We start from the raw sequence: 12,149 nt of genomic DNA on the forward strand, positions 1-12,149 counted from the left end.
GTGTCCCATGGGTGCAGGGTGAATAGTGTGATTGTGTGACTTCTGGGTGAGGTACAGGGTGAACAGCGCAAGTGCATTGTGAGTGCAGAGTGATCACTGTGAGTGCAGAGTGAGCGGTGTGAGTGCAGAGTGATCACTGTGAGTGCAGAGTGAGCACTGTGAGTGCAGAGTGATCACTTTGAGTGCAGAGTGAGCGGTGTGAGTGCAGAGTGAGCGGTGTGAGTGCAGAGTGATTACTGTGAGTGCAGAGTGAGCACTGTGAGTGCAGAGTGAGCGGTGTGAGTGCAGAGTGATCACTTTGAGTGCAGAGTGAGCGGTGTGAGTGCAGAGTGATCACTGTGAGTGCAGAGTGATCACTGTGAGTGCAGAGTGATTACTGTGAGTGCAGAGTGAGCACTGTGAGTGCAGAGTGAGCGGTGTGAGTGCAGAGTGATCACTTTGAGTGCAGAGTGAGCGGTGTGAGTGCAGAGTGATCACTGTGAGTGCAGAGTGATCACTGTGAGTGCAGAGTGATTACTGTGAGTGCAGAGTGAGCACTGTGAGTGCAGAGTGAGCGGTGTGAGTGCAGAGTGATCACTTTGAGTGCAGAGTGAGCGGTGTGAGTGCAGAGTGAGCGGTGTGAGTGCAGAGTGATCACTGTGAGTGCAGAGTGAGTGGTGTGAGTGCAGAGTGAGCGGTGTGAGTGCAGAGTGATTACTGTGAGTGCAGAGTGAGCGGTGTGAGTGCAGAGTGAGCAGTGTGAGTGCAGAGTGATTACTGTGAGTGCAGAGTGATTACTGTGAGTGCAGAGTGAGCACTGTGAGTGCAGAGTGAGCGGTGTGAGTGCAGAGTGATCACTGTGAGTGCAGAGTGATCACTGTGAGTGCAGAGTGAGCGGTGTGAGTGCAGAGTGAGCGGTGTGAGTGCAGAGTGATTACTGTGAGTGCAGAGTGAGCACTGTGAGTGCAGAGTGAGCGGTGTGAGTGCAGAGTGAGCGGTGTGAGTGCAGAATGATCACTTTGAGTGCAGAGTGAGCGGTGTGAGTGCAGAGTGAGCGGTGTGAGTGCAGAGTGAGCGGTGTGAGTGCAGAGTGATCACTGTGAGTGCAGAGTGAGCGGTGTGAGTGCAGAGTGATTACTGTGAGTGCAGAGTGAGCACTGTGAGTGCAGAGTGAGCGGTGTGAGTGCAGAGTGATCACTTTGAGTGCAGAGTGAGCGGTGTGAGTGCAGAGTGAGCGGTGTGAGTGCAGAGTGATCACTGTGAGTGCAGAGTGAGCGGTGTGAGTGCAGAGTGAGCGGTGTGAGTGCAGAGTGATTACTGTTAGTGCAGAGTGAGCACTGTGAGTGCAGAGTGAGCGGTGTGAGTGCAGAGTGAGCGGTGTGAGTGCAGAATGATCACTTTGAGTGCAGAGTGAGCGGTGTGAGTGCAGAGTGAGCGGTGTGAGTGCAGAGTGAGCGGTGTGAGTGCAGAGTGATCACTGTGAGTGCAGAGTGAGCGGTGTGAGTGCAGAGTGATCACTGTGAGTGCAGAGTGAGCACTGTGAGTGCAGAGTGAGCGGTGTGAGTGCAGAGTGAGCGGTGTGAGTGCAGAATGATCACTTTGAGTGCAGAGTGAGCGGTGTGAGTGCAGAGTGAGCGGTGTGAGTGCAGAGTGAGCGGTGTGAGTGCAGAGTGATCACTGTGAGTGCAGAGTGAGCGGTGTGAGTGCAGAGTGATCACTGTGAGTGCAGAGTGAGCGGTGTGAGTGCAGAGTGATTACTGTGAGTGCAGAGTGAGCACTGTGAGTGCAGAGTGAGCGGTGTGAGTGCAGAGTGATCACTTTGAGTGCAGAGTGAGCGGTGTGAGTGCAGAGTGAGCGGTGTGAGTGCAGAGTGATCACTGTGAGTGCAGAGTGAGCGGTGTGCTCATGTGACCACAGGGTTAGTGGAGGGAGAACGGTGTGAGTTCATGGCGAGTGGCAGAAGTGCGGTCTGGTCATTGTGAGTGGAATGTGAATGGTGTGAGTGGATGGGGATCAGTGTGAGTGCATTGTGATCGCTGTGAGTACAGGTGGAGTTTGAAAGTGAAGAGCGAGAATGAGGAGTGAGTTGTCTGAATGCAGGGTGAATTCCCAGACAGTTCTCCAAGTCCAGAGTACAGAGATGGCACTGTACAGCGCTTAATTTGTAAACAGTTTGTGCCAGGGCTCTTGGGAGGAGGCCATGCAGGTTGCACCACACATTGCAACTGTCAAGCTCAGCCAATGATAACAACACAGCTATCCATTACACTCCTACAGGTGTGACAATTCTGACTATTTCATGCCTCTAAAGTTATAAGAATAGCTTATGCGGATGGTAATAGACATTTTATTACATAGTGAATTATTAACTGGTTTTTTTGGTCATCTCTAAATTGGCCACACAGTGCCATCTTGCGGCAGACTATCACAAGTGCCAGTGTTGACAGTTAAATGCAGGTGCCGAGCACTGGAAACCACCAGCTCAAATTAAGCACTGGGCACAGAGGTGTCTCTTAACCAAGATGAGAGCTGTCACCAGACTCTGCCTCTGTAAGACTGGGAATAAACCCTGCTCTGTTTTGAGTACCTTAGCAGTATTTGATTATGTGTAATAAATAAGAGTGCAGAAAAGGTAGGGTATAGAGAAGAAACAGTTATGGATAACCTGTATGTTTAGGAAAAATAGAAAAAAGCTGAAGTAAAAAATGTCGAAATGTTACCACTGCATGTGCAAATTGTACGTAGATGTGCATTCCTGTTTGCTTTTATCCTTAGCTGTTATGCCCTCCTTAACTCTAACCCTAATCCATGTCTCTTACAGCTTGTCGTAACAGCTACTTTATGCAGGATAATCCCTGTACCCCTGTACTCTCTCCTGTGCAGCCCTTCTCCTGCAGCTTCCTTCTATACCAACACTTGCCTGCCCCATTCCTCTATTCCTTATGCAACCTCAACACCTCCAATTGACCCTAAATTTACCCCACTGCTTACTCAAACCTTTTAACCTAATCCTGACACAAACCCTTACTCCAACGCTGACCATGTTTCCTTGCCGTACACCATCTCATACCTTAACCCTAACTCAACACACAAAGTTAACCCACCCAAGCTCAATCCCTTGCACCAACCATTACCATTAACCCACTCCTTACCCTTTCCTCTACTCCTGTGCAATGCTGAATTTGTCTACATATAAGTTCCTGCGTCCGAAGTATTGCTCAGGACGCCACATTGGTTAGTATAACCGACAGTTTGTGCCAGCACTGCCAAATATTAACCCTCACACAATACAAGTGTGACATTTTGGTCTCCACCAGGTCAACTCTAGCTGTAAGGATGGCCTGGACCCACTAGTTTTATTATTCTTTTTTAGTATTATTAATACTTTTGTTGATGAGCTGTGCTCAAAAGAGGTCAACAGCGCCACCACACGGTGGGCTAAATAAGTGCATGTGCCAAGCACCGGCAAACACTGACACAAACTAAGCACTTCCCCTGTCCTACCTCTGACCCATACCTTGCTTCAAGACACACCATTCCTTGGTCTAATCTTAACCATAACCTCTACACCAAACCCTAAACTCCTCCCTGGTCCATATATTTGTTTCACTACTTTCTTTCATCTTTTTGTATGTTCTACCTTATCGAATCTGCTTTTTTACTTTTCTACATTTTTGGTCTCTGCCGCGGTACAGCTTCAGGTGTGGAGCAGAGAGATGATTTCTACAGCTTCTGTTCCGGACATTCAGCTATTTAGAGTCACACACAGGGGAGCGTGAAGACATTATCTGTTTGACACGTCATTCAGTGATGAGTCAGCAGAAAGGAAGTCAGTGTCGGGAAAGCCAGAAAGTCTATTTGTCTGACCAGCGGCCACTAGCTCCCCAGTGCGGACCCGCCTTGCGTGTTTGTGGCCTTCTAATGTTTACTCACATCCTAGCGGCGATTACTAACTCACAAGAAATGATTTAGGGCACATGATGCGAACCTAAGAAACGCATGCCCACGCAGTAATTGTGCCACATGAAACCGGGCACGGCTCCAGCAAACCTTACGAATTCGGGATTACCGATGTTTACTTTCTCATCTTTTAATTAAAGCCTTCTTTTGAAACGCAGCGATTTTCACTGGCCACTGTGGCAAGCAAGATTATTTGCTTCAGGCAACAAACGACCTGCCTCTTGTGAGTGGCCGATTGACTCCCTGGGGCAGGTAAGGGCACCGCTCTCATTCGAATCATGAGATCTGATATTTGGATTTATTTAGTAGTTTTATATAGCTCGAACTCGCCCCGAAGGTAGCAGAGCCCTTTACATGAGCACTGGTTGCGTTACAGACGGACACATTCATTTATTTTTAGGAACAGGGAGATTAAGTGATCTGCCCCAAATGCCCGACTGGAACCTGGTTCCCCAGTTCTAAAGTCGGTCGCTCTAGCCGTTAAGACACATACAGACAGAGAATTTGGTTGCTGAAAGTAGTTTAAATCTCCTGGTGTTTGGGGCAGATGGAGGAATTAACAGGGAATCAGTCCTAGAATGATCAATTTCCATCAGTAATTGCGCATTTCTTAGTGGACCCTGAGGTTCAAACTCTTAGTGGCCTGGATTTCGCACGCTCCTGAGTTACTAGTCCCCATGGTATTGGCAACTCTGGGGTGGGGAATACCAGCCTGTTTACCGGGCCACTTGTAATGAAGGCTTAGGTCAACAAAGATGGCTGTGGTTATGGAAGTCAGAAGAGCTGATGTGTCTACCACATATCTCGTGTATGTCCTTTCTCCATTTGTGCAGGATCACACATGTAAACCCCAAACCCATCCTACTTCTACTCTCCTTTTAAGACTTATACTTTCTGGAGTTTGCCAGAACTAATGCAAAGACGGATTCAGGAGCCCGAGGAACCTTAAGATAAGAACGCGATCACCATGTAAGGAAATGATCACTGTAACCACATAAATGTAAGCGTGTTGCATCCAACATAGAGCATTTTTGCTTCTCCCCCTCTTGCACTTGCAAGCTATAAGATCTTCCATCACCAAATGTGTTGTCAGTTATCTTTAGAAGTTGCAAAACTATGTAGAGCATTTCAGGCATCTTGGCAGAGTCGATGATTCCCCTGTCTGTTTCAGGATCTTTCAGGCAAATGTCCAAGCATGGTATCCACCAGTGTGGCCTCTGCTTTTTTGAGTTTTGGGGAATAACATGGAGATTTTAGTGATTACCACACCAAAATCCGCATGTTACGGTAAATACAGTATTGTTTTCCTTTGTTAAATTCCAGCAGGTCCTTCTGTAATTTAACGTAGAATGGGGTATTTAACGGGCTCCATAATTACGAGGTGCAGTAAATACCACCCCACTCGGAATTCCAACCTCTGCTGAAACTGCTCGGAATTGGGGCCAAAACCGGCAGGACCAATACAACAGGGCGCATACATGGTCACGGTACATCCACTGGAGTAACGAAACTCGAGGGGGCTCCACTGCAAGGCACGTGGAGCGGCCCCCTGTCAACACGATCAGGTGCTCTCCTGCCAGAGTACTGTTAGGAGAGGGCCTCCTGGAGCATGGGGGTCCCCGCACCGCGGGGGCTGCGTGGGCCTGTGTTACGATACTGGTTACATCATCTTCTCATACTGGAGCGCGAGGATATCACAGTCCATGTATCCAGTCAGCGTGCAAGGATTCGTCCTCAGCTGGTAGTGTAAATCCTTTTTCATGGACAAAGCCTCAATGTACATGGTTTGACATCCATTTTTAATAGAAATGTTACTGCTCTCTGCATTCTAGTAGCCACTTTGTTCTAGTACATCTGAACAACCGCACACGTCTGCATCACATTTATCAAGTCTGCGGTCTCAACCTGGCATTTTAGGGTTTCTTTTGGTGTTGTCTGGTATATCCTGTATAACTGCCTCAGGGGTGCAATAGGTCCTACAGAAGTATTTAAATTCTATACATCTAAGCCTGGAATTACTGGACATTCCATTTAACCCATTCGTCAGCTAACAATCGCGTCACACCCTCTATGGGCCATATGACCCTAATCACAAGTTCTAGACTTGGCCTACCCCTCCACAATGTTCTATACATGGACAATACTGGTCAACCCTCTGTATGCGCATTAGCCTACAGGGACCCACCTGGATATCCCTTCCAAGTGTCATGGCTGCCCTAGAAAGGCTAGCACCTAGTAACAACTGCCTTCCCCTGGCTCCCGTTTGTTTCTGTGCCGCATCAAGAGCGCAAAGCTTCTTGCCACCAATCCATCCCACTGCACTATCCACCTTTTATAATTTGTTGACCTTCCAGTGGCCCATTGCGGAGGCCCATTCTCCAACGTGCCCTGGACACAAGCAGGGATAGTGTGCCCTATTACAGATAATGTGCTGCCCCCAAACAGATGCAAACTCCCGGCTGCCCCAGAGGTTGTGCATAAATAAAGGTGGTGAGGGTGTTTGAAGTAGCTGCTTTGTCTTTAAAAGTGCAGGTGCCACCTTGTTCTGATTAACAAGAGAGGGCAGAGATCCTCTTGCAAAGGGTTTTTTCTGAACAATCTTTTTAGGCACCCATTCCCAAGTCCAGGAGATTCCATAGGGACTTTGTTCATTCCGTTCGATGGAGTGAGGGACTAATAACAGAGTTTTGTATCCCGGTGGCATCTCTTGAAACATCTACTATCTCTACCTGGAAGTTCTAACAAACTGACCCGGGCTGCTGAAGCTAGCCTGTCAAATAATAGCATTCAATATTTGAGGCATCCAGACCTCCTATCTTATCCACAAGATTCAAAATCTCCAACTTCACACTTGAGCATGGTCAGTAGGCTGTCTAGTTCCCGGGACATTTTCCAGGGTATCATAGAGAACATACCCAGGAATACATATGGGACTCCCGGCAGCACTACCAGAAATTAATGCTATCCTCTCCATCATATTTAGTGGCAGACTGGACAAAAATACATGTATTCAGCCTAGTGCAAGCATTGTTTTAATGTGAATTTTTCTAACCAAGGTGCTTCAACGCAGATGTCTGCATTGTAGCCCAAGCTCAAGAAATGCCCCTCTCCACCGCCTGCCCTTGTGCCGTGGAATCATTCTGAGCTTTGACCAGTTTGTATGTAGTTTTGGTACGGTTCTATTACATTAAGAAGTTCTGGGATCAAACAGTTGTTAGCCTTCACACCTACCAATGCGAGTATGGGGACAACATATGACCAGTGGTCCCTAGCCGTATGCCCCAATGAGCCATGTGACTTCATAGCACGCAGGCCAGGAGCGCTGTCACCAGAGCAGGCAAAAAAAGAGGACAGAGGGCAGCCTTGTCCAGTGTCTCACTGCAAAGTCCATTTCTAGACACTATCTTGGCAGTTTTCACTTGTGCTAGAGGTCATACCCATTGGATAATGCTCAGGCCAGATTTATATTTCTCAAACATCTGGAACATAAAGTTGCATCCTCCTATTCAAATGTTTTTTCGATGTCAGTTAAGGGCACTGAATGACTCCCCTCAATGCTGTCCGGGAAGGACCTCACATTTGCCAGTCGCCCCAAGTTATGCACAGTGTTGTAGTTCCGGACAAAAGCCGATAGAACCATGTGACGCAAGTCCGCAACTGATGAGGAATTTTCTATAGCAAATCCGAAGGCCAATGGTGCATATTGAACTCACCTGCTGGGCTGCCCGCCGTTTTGTAATGTGACCCTCAGGCAGACCTAAATTCATTTATTATTGTTGACCAGTTAAAGCTTTGACTCTCACTTATACTGTAATTAGATCGTGCTAAAAGACATATTTTAGAGAGGTTGTGGAGATGTGAACAGATTGGCTTTATCAGTGCAATTATCTGTGGCTCAAAAGTACTCAAGTCTCGAGCATGGCACCTGGATGGCAGGCAGTCCCCACCAGGCATGACAAGGGTCCCTTATCCAATAAGGACATCTTCGATTGCCGCTAAAGCTCATTTGGCATCTACTGGCCAACCTCAGCGGTCCAAGTAGTTAAGGAACCACCAAGTGGCTCCTGTGCCCCTGCAGTAAAAAGCTAGAAAGCTGAAGTGATCAGTGAGGCCTGGGATGGGTTCTTCACACAAATACGAACATCTTACTAAATCTATGCCCTGCTGATGTCTTAGCTAAACCAATGGAAGTAGTATAGGCGACAGCCATTCTTTGACTGCCTCTGTTTTTCACCATATGTATTTCTGACCAAAATTGAATAAGTTTTGAAGGAAATTTTAGAAGGTGAAGGAGTATTTGTAAACTGACCATTAGGGTTTCTGAGGTCTACATAAAGTATTGGACTTAGGTTGAGGACTGAGCACAAAAGGGTTATGTGAGACGCGCATTATCAGGGTTTTTTCACAGTAGCAACCTACTAAACGCTTCATGTCCTGCCCTCAGTTGTGCAGAGCGTCAGTCTGGCTGGGGTGTGAGCTACAACCCAGCTATGGCTCGCCTATTATGGGCCACATTACATAAAAGTCGCACTGTCCCTGTTTGCGCTGCGGCGCACCTTTGACTAGATGCGCAGGGCGTAAAGATGGAGAGTGTGCCCTATTACAGATAGCGCACTGCCCCCAGGGCAGAGATATGCTTATGGCTGCCCAGGAGGCTGCGCATAAGTGAAAGGCTGAGCAGCTGTCTGAAGCAGACACTCCATCTTTCACAGTGCAGGTGGAACGTGGCTTTGCCTAACAACAGTCGCGGCCGGCATGACTCGCGGGTGGGGTGGGGGGCTCGCACGAGGAGAGGGTCACACGGGGGATTAATTTAAAATAAAAAATAAAAAGTTAACTTACCTTTTCGCCGGCCCGGTCCCGCGTCGTCTCTCCTGCTAAGAGGAAGCAGGCAGCCTCCCTCTCCTCTGCTCCCCTTCCTATAGCCAATCACAATGCTGCGTGATTGGTTGGGATGCCGACCAGCCAGGCGTCTATGGGGAGGTCTTTTCTCCATGTAGGCTGCATGCAATCTACATGGAGAAAAGGCAGAGTGCACATGACTGGTTTGTTCGGCCCCAGAGGGCTGACCAAACAGTCCGCGCTCTCAGCAGTGGGCAAGCCTCTCCTCCCCTACCCTATAGGAGACCCGCCCACCCCCAACCAAACCCTTCTGCTTTCTCAAACCATGCGAGAAGCAGAAACATAAAATGATAGTTTTACCATTTTGTGTTTCTGCTTCGTTCTCGCACTTATAGAAAGCAGTGGTGCAACGCCCCTGCCGAACAAGAGGAGACGGTTATCCCTCCGCAGACGAGTTCAGTGAGTGACTGCACCCAACTGGAAGGAGATGTCTGGGATGTCCATTAAAGCCCTATCCCCATTTTCAGAGGGCACTCTCAGAGCGCAAACTGAATGTGAGCCACCTCTATGCTGTGTACATAATATGGCGCAGACGCAACGTATTTCCCTCATTAGCATGGCGCCATGCCCCTATGCAAATGAGGCCACCCAACTTTAGGATCACACTGGTACTACTAGTGTGCGGTGCAATCTATATTACAGAAGGGGCCAGTGAAGCGACTGCGGTCCCTTCTGTATTACCGAAGTACCCTGGGGTCCCATAAAGTGGGCACCTAAGCCCCTCACACCCCGTGGGCACTCTATGTACTGAAGTGTGTCTGTTAATATTGTACTGTTTATTATCCGGGATTAACAGAATTCCGTCAAGGCTGTCTGACCAAGACCCTCATGAGCAGACCTATAATTGGTGTGATATCTATCATAGCCATTAAAATCCGACTTCCATAAGATCCACTAAATACTGGGCATCGTTCCCCCGATAAATATTGGGTTTGCCCTGCCGATACTCAGGGCGGACAATTGTGATGCATGGTTTTAGGAGTTACCACATACATCACAATTAGCCATTCCTCTTGTAATGAGGGCCCTGGTGGTATGTTTACCTTTATCTTATTTTAAGTTTATTTCATTTAACAAGAAGGTACTATGTAGATATAGACACTAAGAATATGCTTCTCCTGTTCCTTTCATTCAATAAAAATAACATTTTTTAAATGAAAAGGTGTGATTTGGATATGGTTGTCCCTCCTTCTGTAAAAGTGCAGATGAGCTAAAACCCCTGGAATGGAATGTCCCCAGTAGAATTCCAATAGTTTAAGGAGCTCGATTTCCATCCATCATTTGTTGATGCCGCTCCATTCTCTTAAAGATCTGTTGCCTTGAAATACCGGGTTGTTTTGCTCTGCCACCTGCCAGATGGTTATTTTCGAATTGTGTATTTTATATTTTAAATGGTCTTGCTGGTTTCACCTGCTGGTTTTACAGCCGTGTCTTTTATTTGTTCTTTGCAGGCGTGTGCTCCTCTCTGGTCTCAGGAATGTGGCACTTCTATGTACAGCACTGGAATGTGCACGAATGTGGACAATAAATTCAACCCTATTGAAAACATTGCCCCTACAGCACAAAGTATGTTGTGGCATAATGAATGAATACTACAGTGTGCTCTCAAGTGGAAGAAATCAAAGTTTAAAGTTTGGGTTTGTGCTGTGCTGTGTTTATGTTACAGTGGCAGACTTGGAAGGAATCCCACCCCCACCCCAGATAGAGACCCTGTTGCTAGTGTATTAAAAAAAGTAAAGATCTGATCTAATCCGAAATTGAGAATGATTGCAGTACCAATCTGCAAAATTGCACATTTAAATATACTTCGCATTGGTTTCTACGCCAGTTGATGTGCACGTGCATCAGCACAGAAAGTGAAGGGCCTTTTTAGGGTTAACTGAAAGACATCATGAGCTGGCTTGTCAGCATCTAAGTTTCCATAGTGTTCATAATAAACATACTTAGATGCATGGATTTTCTGTCAGCTCAACCATTGTTATGTTAATCTGTCATTCAAGTTCTGGCTCTGCCCACCACCACATGCAGCATGAGGCAGTGGGCCAGCCCACTTCAGGCCACTGGCTCTTGTGCACTGTGAGTGATGCCATTTTGCACAATCACTTGTGCACATCTTCCTGAATAGGAGTGCACTGCAATGACAGGGCTGGTATTCCAGAGATGCTGGCCATTCCCCTTTCTTTCTATATTCTGAAATGTTTCACATATTGTATATGTTTGCTAAAATACATTCATTAATTCATGTAAAGCGCTCTGATACCTTCGGGTCAAGTTTGCGCTATATAAAACTCTGAAAAAAAAAAAGAAATAGTTTACAAAAGTGTATGCTTGCTGCGGCCAGAACAATTGTCTTTATCAATGCTTGATTATATCTATGGCTTAAAATCAATTGTGCATATAAGCAGCCGAAGCATCTTATTCCACTAAACAAGCACTCCATTGTCTCACGGAGATTGAAACTTCTCAATTGTCCCGCCCCCTCTCACAAGACACCCAAGTCAGGCTTCAGGCTGCTGCTATTTCCATTGGCTCCTATTTCATGTGGTGAATTTGTGTTTGCTGCAGGATGTGCCACCTACATGGACATCATCATCCTCCTGGATGGATCCAACAGCATCTACCCGTGGTACGAGGTGCAGAACTTCCTCAGCAACATCCTCAGCAAGTTCTTCATCGGCCCTGACCAGATACAGGTGAGCGCTGCGGCGACCAAGGAGACGAGACTCTGCTCTGCTCTGCTCTACTCTGCTCTACTCTACTCTGCTCTGCTCTGCTCTGCTCTGCTCTGCTCTGCTCTGCTCTGCTCTGCTCTACTCTACTCTGCTCTGCTCTGCTCTGCTCTGCTCTGCTCTGCTCTGCTCTGCTCTACTCTGCTCTGCTCTGCTCTGCTCTACTCTACTCTACTCTGCTCTGCTCTACTCCAACTTGAGCATGCAAAGAAAGGGAGGCAGGGTCTGCTGGTCAGCAGTGGTCTTCAGTGGGATATCAATAACAGGTTCACTAGTCTAGTCCACAAGTGGCCAGTGACGTATCGATGAAGGAGCAGCTAGGCCGGAGGAGGAATAGTACATTAGCAAGGGTGTGTTACAAGAAGACAGGAAGTGATGTATCAGTTAAGGCTAAGATTTGTGCATCAGTCAAGGAGGTAACAGACTAGACCATGAACAGGAAGCAGTGCATCAATGAAGGAATTGGAGGCTAGGCATGGCCAAGACTTGCCCATCAGAGAAGGAGCACAAGGTCAGACCACATCTGCAAACCGCTCCATCAGTAAAAAGCTGCTGAATGAGGTCCAACCCTGGAAGCAG

At 47.3% G+C, this 12,149-nt stretch overlaps 1 protein-coding gene across 4 annotated transcripts in view; it reads left to right on the plus strand.

Moving 5' to 3' along the window:
* ITGA10 (integrin subunit alpha 10) overlaps positions 1-12,149 on the plus strand; it is a 307,154-nt gene that overhangs the window by 129,009 nt on the left and 165,996 nt on the right. For 3 of the 4 annotated variants that reach the window (XM_085637685.1, XM_085637688.1, XM_085637686.1), the window contains 2 exons: positions 10,293-10,407; positions 11,407-11,534. In XM_085637685.1, the coding sequence (XP_085493811.1) occupies positions 10,293-10,407; positions 11,407-11,534 (243 nt within the window). The remainder of the gene's footprint in view (positions 1-10,292; positions 10,408-11,406; positions 11,535-12,149) is intronic. The other variant, XM_085637687.1, reaches the window with a different exon arrangement.

This window comes from Triturus cristatus, chromosome 12, assembly GCF_964204655.1.
Source record: "Triturus cristatus chromosome 12, aTriCri1.1, whole genome shotgun sequence".
Lineage (NCBI taxonomy): Eukaryota > Metazoa > Chordata > Amphibia > Caudata > Salamandridae > Triturus > Triturus cristatus.